Consider the following 18,406-nt stretch of genomic DNA (forward strand, 5'->3'; position numbering starts at 1 on the left):
GAATACAATCAGAATTATATAAAAAAATGTCCTGGCTCTTAAGCTTTATAATGGCAGTGAATGAACACACAAGTCCACTTTTTGAAGTCCATAAAAGTGCATCATATCCATCATTAAAGAGCTCCACAGACTCTGACGGGTTAATAAAGGCCTTCTGAAGTGAAGCGATGCGTTCGTGTAAGAAAAATGTCCATATTTAAAACTTTGTCGACTAAAATAATTAGTTTCTGGCATACGGCCGTACACAAGTCGACTTACACCAGAAGAGTAACACTTGACGATGTATGACGTAGATGTAGGAGTAGCGTAAGCTTTGAGTTCAAGTTCAGTTGTTACTCTTCTGGTGTAAATCGATGCGTACGGCCGTCTGCCGGAAGCTAGTTCATTTTGTCGATAAAGTTTAAAATAATTTGTGACCTTACATGCATGTAAACCTGTTGTAGGGAGACTCCAAAACAAAATTAGGAACCTTAAAAATAGCATAATGGGGCACTTTCAGAGGTGTAAAGTCCTGCCATATGTTTATTCCACCCATGAACTCAGCCAGCAGATTTCACTATTTAGTTCTAGAAAAACTGTGCTAATTAGCAAATCCAGATGATTGGAAAAAAATACTGAGGAGGACTTTTACTTTCTGAACCTGGACTTTACACATCTGGGTATCTTAGTGTGAAACAGGACACATGCAATGATTCAAAGGTTTTCTTCATGTTTTTCATGTGCAGATGTTAGTACAGTAGACTACAGGTTTTTACCAATATTTTTTTTTGTTTTTTGTCAAAAACACAAACTAGGTCTTTAATATCATGATGTTTTTCACATAAGGACATTTTGAGCTCATAACACACATTTTCAATATTTACTTCTGTTTCTCAGTGAAACCTGTAGTGACGGTGAAGCCAGATCAGCCTGTGTTCAGAGGAGAGAGAGTCACTCTCACATGTGACATACAGAGAGGAGAACACATTCAGTGGAGATACAGCTGGTTTAGAGAAGGTTCAATCATTCCAGACATCACTGAGAGAGTCTACAACATCACATCTGTGTCTGATGGTGATAAATACAGATGTGAAGCAACGAGATCAGAGAGCAATGCTGGTGTTACACTGACTGTATCAGGTGAGTGTTCATATTCACTTCTGTTTTAATCTGTTCAGTATTTGTGGTTCAACACTTTTCTTATATTCTTCTGAATCAGCCAAGAGGACTGAAGTAATTCACCTTTAGTCATTATTCTGTCAGATGCACAACGACATAAAGTGTGTCTTTGTATCACGTGTTTTTTTTTGGGTTTTTTTGCCAGCCACCGTCAGTATTTTTGATCATTCCAGAAGCAGTAAACTTAGCGCGCCGGCTAAACTGTGTCTGACTGCATGACCACCATTGATCTTGCTGGGCCCAGAAAGTGGGCTGTGTGTATGCAAATTTAGGGGCGTGACATCACATCTGAGCTGATTTGAGATCCAACCGTTTTACAGCTACAGTTTAAAGTTTTGTGACTTTCATATTAAGGAGGTGACATAGGATTTTGAGATTCTGTGTATGGCCATTTCACCCACCGAGCTGCTGTTATTCAACTATGCCAAGGTAAACTTGGTTTTGCATTCTATCACCCCTTTAAAGTGAACTACTCCTTTAAGGTGTTTACATGCCTGTTTATTGCGATTAAAATCGGCATATGCCACATAGTTTACTATGATTATGATCTTAATCGCATTAGTTTGATTGAAGTATTGTGTTTACATGAGGTACGGTTTAATCGCAATAGCCTATTGCCAAAATCCCAATATAGTCGCATTATGAGGGTGCATGTAAACACACTGATTATTTTCAACTTGACCGTAATGTTTTATTCTCCGGCATTCAATGTATTTTGCCTGTACATAAATGAATCTTTATATAATGTCGATGCAGATTAAAATCTATAAATCAGAATATTTATTGCATTTGTGAAGAAAAGGCTCAGCACCCAAGGCTCAAATGGTGTTCAGTGTCTGTGAGGCAGATTGCCAGCAACATCCATTTTAGGATTGTTTGTGATTTGATTTTAGTGACTTTTTTTATATATATTTATTTTATTTTTATTAGGGACCATGTACAATTTCCAACATAAATGTTACCATTTGATGCATTGTACCAGAGTTAGCCACAGGCTAATTTTCATCTGCAGTCCATTAAAAAAAAAAATACATACAAATAACACCCCACCCCCCACCCCCTAAACACACATACACAAAACCACACATACACAAAACACGTTTTGTCAGCACCACATCAGTGTCAGTGGGTACAGATTCTTCAGAAAAGATTTCAGTTGTGATTTAAAACTCTTAATGGAACTGCAGCTCTTTATGTCATCAGTTATTGCATTCCAGTGGCTTTAAAAGAAAAGGCAGATTGTTTAAAGGTTGAACGGCAAAAAGTTATGTTGCAGTCAAAAATAGACACTATTCTGGTAGATTTTACAGAAATTACAGGGCGATTGCAAACAAAAACCAATAAACATGCAGGGGCCTGGCCATGTAGACTCTTATACACTAGAGTCAAGTTTGAAAAGAGTCTAAAATTTTCAAAACTCAATAAATTGGGTTTCTCTAGGTCTAGGATCTTGCAATGGTGGAACCGAAATGGCTTTTTAACAAGGATTTTTATAGCTTGCTTATATTATGATTCTAGAGGTCTAATGGCAGATTCACTGGCCTGTCCCCAACAGGTGATACAGTATGAAATATGTGAAAAAATTAAAGCATGCATAGATATTGTGACTACAGCCATAGGGAGGGACGATCTAACCTGTCTAAAGTTTGCCAAATTATATTTTAGAGTTTTTGTCATTTTCTTGATATGTTTCTTGAAGTTAAGATTCGAATCTAAAATTATACCAAGATATTTAAAATCAGTAACTATATCAAATGTCTGCAGTTTGAATCTGGCCCTTAGTTTTTATAAAAGAACATACCTTTTGTCTTGCTGATATTCAAGGTAAGACAAGATTCTTCAAGCCACTCTACAATACCTTGCATTGCATGAGTCTATTTCGCAGCTGCTAGCTGAGCATTTTTGCATGTGTGTACTAAGTCGGCATATAATTGTATATCAACACTGTGACAGTGCTGTGGAAGATCATTAATATAAAGACTAAAAAGTAAAGGACCTAATACAGATCATTGAGGCACGCCCATTGTGTTTTTTATTTAGCTGGAGTGTGCATCTTTAATTCTAACACACTGCATCCTATTTGACAAGTAAGATGAGAGCCATGCTAGTGTTTGTGCTGAAAAATTAAAATTAGAAAGCTTGGAAATAAGGACATCATGATTCACTGTATCAAAGGCTTTACGCAAGTCCAAGAATACAGCGGCAACAACTCCTCCCTTATCAAGTTGTGTTCTTACTTTTTCTGTGAAGTGCAAAACGGCTGTTTCTGTGCAATAGTTCTTCCTGAAGCCAAATTGGATGTGATTTAAAGCAGGGTTACAGTTATTTAGATGCGTTGTAAGCTGCTTTTATGATACTTTTCTCCATTACCTTTGATAGTACTGGTAATATACTTATCGGTCTATCGGACTAAGGAGTCCTCTTGACTTAAGCCTATTTCCACAGATTTAGGAGCTGATTTTAGCACTAAAAACCTTTGGGAAATACTTGTAGAGCAAAAAATGTAGGAGTCCTAAAATTAGGACTGACATGCCCATTATTTGTAAGATTTTCTCCTAAATCTGCAAGTTAGCTACTTTTAGCCTTAAGATGTCTTGTGAATACGACCTGATTGTATTTGTGTTGATGTGAGTTAGTGTTGAATGATGCTGTATCTTTAATAAACTCTCCATCAGAGACTCAGAGAGCTTGAGAATGCACAGTCGCCCTACAGGTTGGAAGCAGAATTGTCCATTACCCAATAATGTTCAATAATTTCGCCTCCCGCAGCCTACTGTCGCACGCACTCTCGCTGTTCATCTAGCATCGGCTTTGGAATGAACGATGTCCACAAACAAGGTTGAGTATGTTGCATGATTTCATGAAAGCATGATGTATTATGACATCAGAAACAAAGAAAAACGAAATAATGACTATTGTAAAGCTTGACGTAAAGCAAGTCAAATTTGTAGTTTTCTTAAGTCTCATTCGAAATACAGAAACACGACCCGGTTTGTCAAACTTGCATAGTGTGGTTATAGCAGATATAGGGCAGCAAAGCGAATCCAGAAGTGCCTTTCACCGTTACAACTTGATGAACCACTGATACGATTTTGGAAACATTTTAAGGTAAAAATGTTTACTTAGTGTTGCTTTAAAGTAGATTTGAACATTTAAAGGGATAGTTCACTTTGAAATAAAATTTTGGTATGTTTTAGCTTACCTCAAGGGCATCCAAGATGTAGGTGTCTTTTTTTCCGCAGTAATTTCAATTTTGATATTTTTAAGTCAAACCGTTCTTGTCTGTCAGTCATATAATGCAGGTCTATGGTCACGGTCTCAAAGAGCAAGCACAGAGTCCAAATTAAACAATTCCCCATCGTCCAAATTAAACAATTCCCCATCGTAACACGAAACGAGCGGTTTGTGTGAGAAAACGAACAGTATTTATATCGTTTTTACCTCTTGAACACAGCCGCGTCCGAGTGATCTGAGGGCGAGCTAGATGTCGCCTTGTCTACTGCAGTTCATTGGAACGAATGTCTTTAAGGCGACATCTAGTGTATACATCTATGCACCAGTCTGCGTACACGTCAGATCAGATCACTCGGACATGGCTGCGTATAAAAGGTAAAAACGATATAAATACTGTTCGTTTTAGGCCATCAATGTGTACTTACGATGGGGAATTGTTTAATTTGGACTTCTCTGTGCATGCTCTTTGAGACAGTGACCATAGACCTGCATTATATGACTGACAGACAAGAACGGTTTGACTTAAAAATATAAAAATTGAAACTACTGCGGAAACAAAGACACACATCTTGGATGCCCTTGAGGTAAGCTAAAACATACCAAAATTTAATTTCAAAATGAACTATCCCTTTAAGTCACTTCGGATTATAAATTGCAGTTTCAGATGATATAAAAGTTTGTGTCCACTGATGTAGAGTTTATAAAATACACACTGATGTCTATGAAAGCGGCAATAATAATCCTTTCCATTATAATTAGACGACACGTTTTATTAATATCAGATACTAACACATTGTGTAAGTAACTTTTAAGTTTACTCTATTCTTCTTCTCCCAGTTTACCGGCCACTTACTTTCATGTATTTCGGGAGAAGTGGATGATTTCACGTGTTGTAAATCCAACAGATTCGATTCCCTGAACTGAGTCTGAGGCACAAACTAACATGGCGCCGCCCATTGCGCATACAGGCTAGCTCAACTAATGCGATCGTTATAAAGGTGTTTAAACAGCAAAACACGTGAATATTTGAAATAAAAAAATACAAATAAAAGCAGATCATCAGTCATTCAGCGCTATTGTGGCTGCAGTGTGTCACGCGTCACCATGGAAACAATAAAGTGATAAGTTCTATAACGTCGCCTTGAAAACCTCACGGGGGTCAGCCAGAATATTTGAAATGTACGTGTAAAAAGGTTAAATATGAATACAGAGCCTGTGTTAATTATTATTATTATTATTATTTTTATTAATTACAGTAATTTTTTTAACTTAATATTTTAAGTACAGCACAGTTTTTATTAATACATTTTCATAATCATAATCATAATCTGCAATACATTTTATTTTAATCATTATTTAAGTTTTTTATTTACCTGTATGTAAGCAGCACAGTGCAGTGTTAATATTCAATCTGTGTTTTTACAATGTTTAAAGTAGCTGGCAATAATACATATTTTTATTAGAAATAAAACTGCCTCATTTTTGAGCTGTAATAGTTAGGCCTACTACTCTACTGTATTTTCATATTGGTCATTATGGTGGTACTTGGTGTAGAAAGTTTGAGAACCACTGTTCAATTGCATCACACACACACACACACACACACACACGCTCGTTCAATCTTCGTGTTTAGCATATTTTATTTTATTAGATATTTTTTCAGTGTTTCATGAGCAGAACAATCCAAAAACACATTAAATAACAGTAAAACCCACTTAAGATGTCTATCCACAGCCTCACTTTCATTCCCATTAAAAATCAAATAAGCTGCGGTGATTAAAGGTTTATTTACTGTTTATTTTTATCTCCCGTCTATCTTTTTGTTGCACTTAATCTGATTATTGTACATTTAAAATCGTTCTAGATGCCCCCTTTTTTACACCTGAGCTCCTGCCCCTGAGAAACTCAAGTTTAAATCATTTAAATATTTTAAATATTTAAAACATATTTTTAAATATTTTGCCTTATGTTGGATATTTTTTTATGCTTAAAATTCAACTATTTTATTGTTATATGCTGAAAGTTTATGAATTAGATTTATATATATATATATTTTTTTTTTTACAATAGGGCTTTTGGTATGTTTTTTAACACACTGTTTGTGGTCAAGGACAGCACATATGTTAATGTTACATGTTTACACATCTTTGTGATGACCTTTCTGACACATTTACTGTGTTTAAATTCATTAACACTAGGGGTGGAACGGTACATGTATTCGTATTGAACCGAGACGGTACGGGCGTCACGGTTCGGTGCATGAATACACACGGAGAATACACGGTATAAAAATAAATAAAACTCGCGTGCAAATTAATTAATGTAATGCGGAACTACTGTTAGATACGCGGGTTCTTTAGGGACACCTAATCTGTAGCTCTGCCTTAGCTCTGAAGCTCCGTGGCTATAACCAGAGACAATGGCTGAGTCCCAATTCGCCTACTTATACTACGACCTAAAAGTATGTACTTTTTTTGTGATGAAAAAGTACATACTTTTGAGTGTGTAGCAAAAGAGTATGCACGTTCTGGGACATACTTCGATGACGTCATGCAACGTAAACGAGAACGTGGTTGCCTAGTTACGCACACCGCGACTGTTAACAAAACATTTTACATTTCATTCATTCTTATATATCCAATATCATTTCATTTACTATTCCCATTTTTTTTTGATAAGGTGTTTTTCTTGAGTGGAGGTACGGGAACATGTTTTCTTGCAAAATTTTTGTATGTAGTGCATATTTTTTCCCCCAATTATAAAGTGAATAATTTATGGATTCGTTACAAGAACCGAGAAAGACTTTATTGCTGTCGTTGAACAATTCTGAAAAGTTAGCTTGCAAAAGGTCTGCTAGCAAAATGTCGATCAGAAAGCAGATGTCCGCGCTGGAAGGGATGGAAGTGGACCACGCTAAAGAAAAGCGAAAAATTGAGGACACTCATTCATACGCGTGTAAAGTTGGAGGAAGATGTGAATCTTCTCCTAGTACACCAAGTAAGACCCCTGCACCAAAAAAAACAAAGAATGTTGAATCAGCCGCGGCTTCTGAGCCAAGCTTAATGGAAGTCCAGAACAACATTGTAGGGACGCAGATGGCTTAGTCTGTTTCTGACGCGTGCTTTAAATATTCATTGTCCATACCTTTTGAGTATTCGGATATGCCAAATCCATTTATTGTCTCTCTTTTGGCATCGCAAATAACAAATAAAACAAACACAAATTATACTCAATACTTTGACTTATTGCTAACAACTGTTTGGTATGAGCACAGTCACGGCACGGTCAAAAAAGTTTGTTTGACCTTCAATCCACCACCTGTAACTCATCATCACTTTAAATATACTCACATACTAATACGCCCTCTAGTGTCACAAACAAAAAATACAAATTAACATAATGGCTCCAACATACCGGCCCCTAATTGTTAATGACCTAGGGGGCATAAACAATTCAAATCATACATTACATAAGGAGCCATCAAACAGTTTATATACATCAATACATTCTAAATAATAACTACTCTTACAATTTTTTTTTATATTATATATACACATGAGTACACCATGCATTTGAACCTTCTTTTTTTTTTTTACATTTCTAATAAAAGGCAAAGTTTTGTTACTGGTCTTACTATTGTGTTTGTTTTGGTTTGAACTCGTACTGATCTAACCAAACCCTTTTTATCTGGGAAAGTCTCTAGTACTCTTCCAAGAGTCCAAGAATTGCGTGGGGCTGTAGAATCTGCAATGAGTACAATATCACCAGGCATAAGATTACGTCTCTCTTTGGTCCATTTTTGTCTTTCCTGTAACAAAGGCAAGTACTCTTTTATCCATCTTTTCCAAAAAAGATCTGAAATGTATTGTACTTGCTTCCACCTTCTTCTTACATACTGATCTGATTTCTCAAAAAGACCAGGAGGATAGATTGGCTTTCTCTTCATTGTAAGCAGATGATTGGGGGTAAGTGCTTCAAGATCATTTGGATCTTCGGAGACTTTGGTGATGGGTCGATCATTAAGAATTGCCTCGGCTTCACACAGAACAGTGTGCAATCCCTCATCATCCAGCGTTTGTTGATTCAAAACGGAGGACAACACCATTCTTACCATTCTGATGATGCGCTCCCATACACCACCATGATGTGACGCTGTAGGTGGATTAAAACTCCATTTAATTCCTTTGTGCGCTAAAACCTTTGTGATTTTATTTTGATTTAACTCTGCCAGTGCTCTTTTCAATTCCTTTTCTGAGCTAGTAAAATTTGTTCCATTGTCGGACCTCATATGACTTACTTGTCCTCTTCTGCATATGAATCGTCGCAAAGCATTTATGCAAGAATTAGTGTCCAATGAGTATGCCACCTCCAAATGAACTGCCCTACTGGCCATACATGTAAAAATTACGCCATAGCGTTTCACACAAGTTCGGCCTCTTTTTACATCAATTGGGCCAAAGTAATCTACTCCTACATTTGAAAAAGGAGGTAGATCCGCAGTTATTCTTTCTTCGGGTAAGTCAGACATTTTTTGCTCTCCTAGCTTACCTTTGTGTCGTTTGCAGAAAGTACAGCTTGAAATAATCTTTCTAGCTGTTGCATTGGCTTGAGTAATCCAGTATTTTTCTCTTAATATAGACAGCATATGGTTTCTTCCACTATGGCCACTCTTTACATGAATATGCCTAAGAATCAGTTTGGAAATATGCTGATCTTTAGATAAAATAACTGGATGTTTCCTTTCTTCAGGCATAGCAGCTTTGCATAACCTGCCACCGATTCTCAGCAATCCATCTTCTAGAATGGGGCTTAATTTGTGAATAGCACTGTGTTTTCTGATTTCAGATCTTCCAGATTTCAGTGATGAAATTTCTTCGCTGAATCTTTCCCATTGACAGAACTGGATAATAGCCTTTTCCGCCTCCGAAAGGTCTTCTGGAGACAAACACTTTCCTCCAAATGAAGCTTTGCTTTGTTGTAATCTCTGTTCTAATGCATTGGAATCCTTTAAAGTTGTCATCAATTGTTTTCTTCGGCAACTTACTTCATGTAGAACTTTCTTTACTTTCAGCATCCATGCAACTGCAGTCTTGAGTCTTTTCCAATCAGAAAAGTAATTGATCAGCCTATGGGTTGCATTATTGGTATCTTCAATATTTACAACATTTGTTGAGAGCTGCTCTTTCTTTAGTTCTGGATCATCATCAACAATGTTTGAATCAATGTTGTCATTTGACCATTTTGAAACTGGTTCTCTTAAAAAATTTGGTCCATTTAACCATCTCTTGTTGGTTGTGAGCTGTTGTACAGTCATTCCCCTGGACGCATCATCTGCAGGGTTTTGTGAAGTATGAATATACCTCCACTGTGTCACATCGGAAGCTTCTCTGATGGCAGAAATCCTATTTGCCACGAAGGTACGGAATCTCTTGTTTTCATTTCTTATATACTTCAGGACAGATGTGCTATCAATCCAAAAACAAGAATTTTCCAGTTGAAGCTGAAGTTGTTCTCTGAGCATTTGGTCAATGCGAATTGCTAGGACTGCAGCAGTCAGCTCCAAACGAGGAACAGTCACTGGTTTTAAGGGTGCCACCCTGGCTTTGCCAAGCAGAAAGGAAACGTGAACAGCATTGTTACAATTCTGTAGCCTCAAATAGGTCACAGATCCATATCCACTTCCACTGGCGTCTGAAAAATGGTGTAGTTGGGCGCTAACCGGTTGTCCAAAATCACATGGTTTCAAACATCTGTCAACATTGAAAGTGCTTAACTGATCCAAGTCAGTAATCCATTTAACCCACCTTTGTTCAAGAACTTTAGGAATCTCATCATCCCAGTTGTAGTTTGTTCTGCACAACTCCTGGAGGATGAGTTTGACTGGAAGTGTCAGTGGTGCAAGATATCCTAAAGGATCATACACTGAACTGATCACTGACAATATTCCACGTCTAGTTGGCATTCTTTCTTTGCAAACAGTTCTGAAATTGAAGGTGTCTGTCTGTACGCACCATTGAAGTCCTAAGGCCCTTTCCACTGGTAGTTGGTCTCGAACCAAGTTGAGCTCAGTTCAAAAAATCAACAACCGAGCAGACCACCTGGAAATAATGATAAAGAACAACTCCAAAGAAATTGAGAGCATCTGTGAAAGTTTAAACTCAATTCATTCTGATGTTATGGGTCTGAAAAAAGAAAACGAAAGTCTGAAAAAAGATAATATGGAACTGAAGAAAAAAGCTGCAGAACTGGTACAGCGGATGAACGACCAGGAACGATACAGCCGCAGGTGGTGCCTGCGACTTCATGGGGTGGCTGAAAACTCCTCGGAAAAGGTGAAAGAGAGAGTGAAGGAGGTCTGCAGAGCCGTGGTCCCAGAGGAGCAGAGAAACGACTCAGCCGACTCAGAGCCGGGGAGGATCAGCGGGGGAATCCACGGCCGATCATCATCAGATTTACTTCAAGAACGGCGAGGGATCTCATTTGGAAACACGCCAGGCAGAGTCCCTTTCTGCAAACTCAAGGCTTACGCTTCAAGGAGGATCTCACAACCGCAGACAAGGAAGCAAGAAGTCGACTGTGGCCCGCGGATGACCAAGCCAGAAAAGAAGGCAAAGCCGCTTATTTCAGCAGGGCGAGAGCGTTCATCGATGGCAGAGAAATACGTCCAACCTAGATGTACTGTATAACAGGTAGTCAGTTCTGAAAATGTTTACATTTTGTTTATAAAGTTTTTCAGCTTTATCCTTTTATCGTGATAAAGGAAAGTTTTACGGGGACTTTAGAGTTTGATAAATAATTCCAAAGTGTAATAGGTTTATTTTACCCAAATGTGAAAAGAGGATGGTTTATGCAAAAGTTCCATTTAGTTATGCAAGAAACCTGTTGCCTATAGAAAACACTAAAGTTAAACTAGTACTTTTTTTTTTTTCTTACTTGATGTCTCTTTATGTTTGTTCTGTCAATGCCAGAGGTTTAAGAGATTTAATTAGAAGGAAAGCTTTTTTTTTTGTACTGCAGAGCTAAAAATGCAGACTTTTATTTTACTCAAGAAACTCCTGCATGTGCAGCAGATGAATCTTTTTGGAAGAACCAATGGGGGAGTGAAATATGGTTTTCGAATGGAGATAATCGATCAGCAGGCGTGGCTATTTTAAAAGGAAACTTTAAGGGTCAAATTCTACATAGTGAAAAAGACGTTTCAGGAAGATTAATTATTTTAGTATGTGAATTGGAGCAGAAACACTTCATAATGGTTAATATTTATGCCACCAATGACAAAATTAGAAATCAGACTCTCTTTAAAAATGTGGAGGCAAGAATTTGTCAACTTAATTTGAAATTTTCAGAAGCTAAGGTTTTATGGGGAGGTGATTTTAACACAGTATTTGATGATAACTTGGATAGATGGCCTCCAAAACATGCAAACATAAATTGTGAACTTAAAAATACATGTTTGCGTCTAGGACTTATGGATATTTGGCGTGAAAGGAACAAATCGCAGAGAATGTATACTTGGAGCAATAGCAGTCTGTCTTTGCAGTCACGCATAGATTTTTGGCTCATCTCCAATGACCTTGAAGATAAGGTCAAAGATGTGATGATAGAACCAGCTGTATTAACTGACCATAAACTTATACTTATTAAAATTTACTTGAACAGTTGTTTTTCTCAGAATAATACTTCCAGTTACTGGAAACTTAAAAATTCATTACTTAACAACTTAGATTTTAAATTAGAAATTAGTAGGATCATTGAAAAATTTTGGAAACAAGCCTGTAAATCTGGTAACTATGGACAAAATTGGGAACTAACAAAATTTGAAATTCGCAAGATGGCTATTAAAAAAGGGAAGTATTTAGCAAAGCAAAGAAGAGAAAATGAATCACAAGTCATTAAAGCAATATTAAATTTACAAATAAAATCTAACGGTAATCTTAATGAACATGAGAAAGAAAATCAGATTTTATTACAAAGTAAACTAGACGACATATACATAGAAAAAACTAAAGGCGCCTTTGTTAGATCCAGATGTAAATGGATTGAAAAAGGAGAGAAAAATACAAAGTACTTTTTTGGATTAGAAAGGAGAAATGCTGAATATAATACAATAAGTAATTTGTCTGTCAATGGAAGTATTACCAATAATCATAAGGTAATCTCAAAACATGTTGCTAGCTTTTATCAGGACTTATACTCATCCGCTTCCACAGGTTCTGGCATAGATTCTTTTTTAAATAACATCTCCACAAATGCTAAGAAAATAAATGAAGAATTTAGAGAGATTTGTGATGGAAGAATTTCCTTACCTGAACTGGTGGAATGTGTTAAACTTTTAAAAGACAATAAAACACCCGGTAATGATGGCTTAACAGGAGAATTTTATATAGTATTTAATGACAAACTTTCTCCTTTCCTGCTATCTGTGTTTGAAGAAGCCATTGAAAAAGGTGAACTTCCTCCGACCATGAAACAGGGCGTGATTACTTTAATTCCCAAACCAAATAAGAATAAATTACACATTGAAAACTGGAGACCCATTAGTTTACTTAACAATGATGCAAAGTTATTTGCTTTGATTTTTGCCAAAAGACTTAAACATAGCCTGAACCAAATTATAGATGAAGAGCAATCTGGCTTTATGCCCAAAAGACACATAAGCAATAACATACGTTTAATTTTAGACATGATAGATTACAGTGACCTCCTACCGAATGATAGCTTCATACTATTCATTGACTTTTATAAAGCTTTTGACACCATCGAGCATAACTTTATATTAAAATCTATTTCCTTTTTTGGTTTTGGTAACTATTTTCATAAGGCAATTCAAACCTTATATAACGGGTGTTCTAGTTCTGTTAAACTGAAAACAGGCACATCAGAAAGATTTAGTATATCACGTGGTATTAGACAAGGCTGCCCGGTGTCTACATTTTTGTTTCTCTTAGTTGCTCAGACAATGGCTACACACATAAAAATGTCTCCCTTTTCAGGAATTAATGCTGTTGGTAAAAAGTTTAAAATTTGCCAACTTGCAGATGACACAGCCATCTTTTTAAGTGACCGAAATCAAATTGGGACTGCAGTAAATAGTATCAAAACATTTAGTGATGTATCAGGATTGGTAATGAACATTAATAAATCAGTTTTGTTTCCCCTGAAAAATTGCAATCTGGCCAGTTTTGATGGAATACCAATTAATGAAAAAGTGACATATCTTGGAATTGTAATTTGTAAAAATAAAGAGGAACGTCATAAGTTAAATTTTGATCCAATTGTTAAAAAAATACAATCTAAACTAAATTCATGGTTAATGAGAGACTTGTCTCTATTTGGCAGGGTCTTAATATCAAAGGCAGAAGGTATATCACGCTCTGTATATGTTGCCTTATCGCTGGATATCCCAAAAAAATACAATTAAAGAATTGGATAAAATACTGTATGATTATATCTGGAGGAAAAAACCCCATTATCTCAAAAAAGATGTTATCACAGGATGTAGAGACCAAGGTGGTCTGGAAGTGCTGGATTTTCATACTATAAATAATAGTTTTAAAATTAAATGGATTATAGAATTCTTGAAAAGCCCTGACAGCATCTGGAACGCTTTTCCATCATATTTGTTCAATACTCTTGGTGGCATACATTTTCTACTGAAATGTAATTTTTCTATTGATAAAATTCCCTTGATATTAGCTGACTTCCACAAACAAGCCCTTCTATCTTGGATATTGATTTATAAACATAACTTTAGTCCACATAGATACTTTATTTGGAATAACAAAGAAATCCTTTATAAAAAGAAGTCTCTGTTTTGTCGGCCATGGTTTGATAGAGGAATTCTGTTGGTAGGACAGTTACTGAACAAAGATGGTTTGCTCATGTCATATTCAGAATTTCTTCAGAACTTTAACTTCCCAGTGACACCAAAAGAATACGCAGTTGTATTTGATGCAATCCCTACAGGTTCACTTCAAATTCTAAAACACATATCATTCACAGATATTAGTGCTGAATTTAATAGAATTTTTATTGGAGATACAGACATTACAAAGAAAGAATACACCAATAAATATATTAGAAATCAAATTTCGTGCTCGGTTCCTCCTGCTGCAAAGTTTTTTTGGTATTCAACCATGGGTGATTTAAATTGGGAAAAGGCTAATACTACTATTTATAAATACTGTATTAATAATAAAATAAAAGAAGTTTCATTTAAAATTTTACATCAAATTTATCCTGTTAAAGATACGCTAAGAAGATTTAAAATAAATATAGAAGAGTCTTGTGTCTTTTGCCAATCAAATAGGGAGACTATTTTTCATTTATTTTATCACTGTATGTACACCAAAAAATTTTGGTCTGATTTGGAAGAATTTATAATCACAAAATTGAAAGTAAACATCAGAATCAATATTTTTGATGTCATGTTATACTTTGATTCGTGTGGTTTGTCCAAAAATTAAATTTTTGTTATTCAACTGTTTATTATCTTCGGAAAATACCATATTCACAAATGTAAATGGTCTAATTCACAACCTTGCTTTAATGTATTTCATCTGGACTTTAAATCATATTACAAAACAATAGAAAACATGCAAAATATGAAGGCTACAAGAACATTTCATCTCCTGAAGGAACTGCATTTTTAATTTTCCCCTTCTATATATTAATTATGTTATTATCCTCTGGTCTGTACATGTCATTTTTTGTTGTGCAGGTTGCACAGTATTTGTAGTGTTCTCTGTACCTATTGTCCTGTGCATTGTTCATAAAGTTCGTAAAAAAAAAAAAAAAAAATATATATATATATATATATCACTGATTCTTGAGAGTCAGGACAAAACACATTTTAAAAAACTTTTTTTTAAAATACACACTATATCAATTAGAGTTATATGTTTCTGCAGAGAAAGGTCTTAGCTATTTAACCACTGGATTTGTGTCAACTCCGTCAGACACACTAAAAAGTATACAATTTGAATTCTTCAAATCCAACAAGAATCTAAAGTTCTGAAGTATATTGTAATAGTGTTTAGTTACTCTGATATGTAAAAAAAATACAATATATAAACTTAAGTTGTGATTTCACACTATTCTGAAAACTCAGATTTCTAAATATTTGCATTTTCAAACTTTGATTTTAATTTCAATATTGTAAAAACAAATTCCTTAAATAAATAAAACATAAGAGGATGTAGATCAGATGGTCCTTTATTACAAAAACAACATAAACTGAAGGAAGAATATTTTTTTTCCCCAAAAAATTAACAAAAACATACAAACATCCAACGCTGTTGACGAAGATCTGACGGTGTTGACGAAAAACTGACGGTGTTGACGGAAAAACTGACGGTGTTGACGGAAAATGTTTGAATGTTTTACCTCAGATTTGTGAAGTGTTCACCTGTTTGTCATGATATGTTCTGACAATAAAGAGTAGTTTAAAACCACAATTAACGCTCTGTTTTCTACAACTTTCACTTAGGAGCAAAAATCTGCCTTTAAACTTGAAAGACATTTATCGTGATAATTATCGATATCGACTGATATAAAAAAAAGATCGTGATCATTTTTTTTGGCCATATCGCCCAGCCCTACACTGGCTTCTCATTTCTCTATCTCTGTCTCTACATATATAAATATATATATTAAAGTGCTGGCAAAGTTACACGTTACACAATAATAAGCAGACCACTGCCTGCCGATTCTCTACAAGTCAGATGTGTATGGTTAAATAATGTAATGCATGCTATGTATGTGCATTTATGTGTAAATAAAACCCTGAAATAACAGTTTAACCCTTCACTATATTCACAAATAATATTATATTCGCACATTAAGAGGTTATTGGTGGATTTGTCAACTCCGTCAGCTTACAGGTCAACTCCGTCAGACATAGAACCTGACGGAGTTGACGTCTGACGGAGTTGACGTAAGGGCATGTATTTTCCTGCCAAAACATGTATTGTACACTGCAGCTAGGTAGTTTTTCCTCAGTTGCTAGCTGTCCCAATAACCTCACTAAAATGTTTAAATTCAATCCACTATGGTTTCAAAAAAAGTATCTTAACAGAAAGATGGTATTGACATGGTGCAGCTGTGACCATAGGAATATTGACATTGTTTGTCTAAAATATAAAAAAAAGTAAAATGTACCAGAGAATGTATGGTAGTGCTGCATTCACCACAGGCAGGGAGATGAAAAGGGGTCCTCAGGGATATAGCTGACCATGCTATTTCCTGATTTAAAGAGCTTTATGAAAAAATCTGACGGAGTTGACAGAAACTGAGGACACAACTTTAATAGGCAGATTTTTATAGAAAATATTGTTTGATGTTCACTCCATGCATTGTTTTTTATATTTATACCCCTTATTTTTTATTTGATATATATGTTTTCATAATTGTAGAGCTTTTTAAAAGTTTTTTGGGATGGTTAATATTGTGACCTCTTGCTGAGGACAAGTGCAATAACATGGACCTTCTAACCACAGACCATACATTTAAACAAATTTTCCCCAAAAAGATAAAAAGGGTTATTCTAAAAATCAGATAGGTATATACAATTCCTTTAGATTTAACTTTGTAAGTATGTCAATCATGATGAATTTCTTAATTTTTGCTATAAATTAGACTTTTCTATGTGGGACATGTTTTGTCCCGACTCTCAAGAATCAGTGATATATGAGGAAAACCCGTAACGGCAAAGATGGCGGATGTATGCACATGTCCCGCCCCTCCCGCTGGAAAGCCAATCATCTGCTTTTAAAAGTCAAGCCGGGAAACATTTAAGCCTATCGTCTGGTTCCACTGACGCATGCGCACAGTTGAGGTTTTGCGACAGCGGAGAGAGAGAGAGCCCCGGTCGCGCGCGCACTCTCTCTCTCTCTTCGGAGCCAGGCGAAAATGTAAACAAGACTTCACCGTCTCCAAATTAAGCGCTGTCTTGCTCTCTCTCCCTCGCACATATCAATCAAAATAAAACGACATTATGGTAAAAGGTCGGAAGACCAAAGTTTCATGTGGAGCATTCGGAGATTTGTTTTCCCCTGAATTACCGCTGGGTGTGAATTGTGCTAAAATACGTTGCCTTATCTTCTCTGAAATGCGTTCCGCACATTCAGCTGACATAAAATTACTCTCTAAATAAATGAAAAAACCTATCCAGTGATGTAATGTTTTCTGTGTTGACACTAACCTTGTGGGATGTCCATGTCCTAACTGCTGGGATAATCACACAACCGTATGACACGTCCAATTCGCGAACTAATGACTCCTTTGAACCGATTCATGTTAATGAATAGTTAAAACAACTGACCTAACGTTATACAATACATTGTTATTACTGATAAAGTGCAAACCTGCTTATATTTAAATAATGGAGAACAATATTGACATTGATTGGCCCTGTCCCAAATGGCGCACTTCATGCGGACTTTCGGTCTCGTGGACTTGAATTGCGCGTGCTCGCTGAGTCTACGAGTCCGTAGGCCGTCCCATTCAGCATTTTACCGCTCTGAAGTGTGCTCAGCAGCGCCCCCTTTGTACCCTTGAAGCGGTCTTCCACGAAGCCCGCATAGATGCAGGCTCCACGCACTTTAACTACCCAGGAATCCTTGCGAAAGGCCAATCAGACAACAGATGGGAGGAGATTTCACTCACGGATAATTGTTGACATGGCTGTGAAGAAAATATTACTGTTTTTATGACCTAAATGTACATTTTACCAGTTGTTACCTACAGTTTATACAAACATTATGGTCATCGACCAGTGGTTGATGTCTCAAACATAATAATAGCGTGTTTAATAATACGATCGCATTATGATTCATTAAATAAATAGAACCGAATGGCAGGGCTTTACTGAGTCATATGTAAACATAGTATGAATATTGAAACCTGTAAATTGAAAAAAATATGTTTAAATTATATTTTAAAATTGTAATCTTAGTTCAAATGGAACATTATGTATTATTATGTACAACTGTATACATCATTTAAATAAGCATGA

At 36.0% G+C, this 18,406-nt stretch overlaps 1 protein-coding gene across 1 annotated transcript in view; it reads left to right on the forward strand.

Annotated features, from left to right (window-relative positions):
* LOC309493192 (obscurin-like) overlaps positions 1–18,406 on the forward strand; it is a 404,602-nt gene that overhangs the window by 196,785 nt on the left and 189,411 nt on the right. The window contains exon 14 of the mRNA XM_082162312.1: positions 889–1,119. Coding sequence (XP_082018438.1) covers positions 889–1,119 — 231 coding nt within the window. The remainder of the gene's footprint in view (positions 1–888; positions 1,120–18,406) is intronic.

The sequence above is a fragment of the Leuciscus leuciscus genome, assembly GCF_965113295.1.
Source record: "Leuciscus leuciscus genome assembly, chromosome: 2".
Lineage (NCBI taxonomy): Eukaryota > Metazoa > Chordata > Actinopteri > Cypriniformes > Leuciscidae > Leuciscus > Leuciscus leuciscus.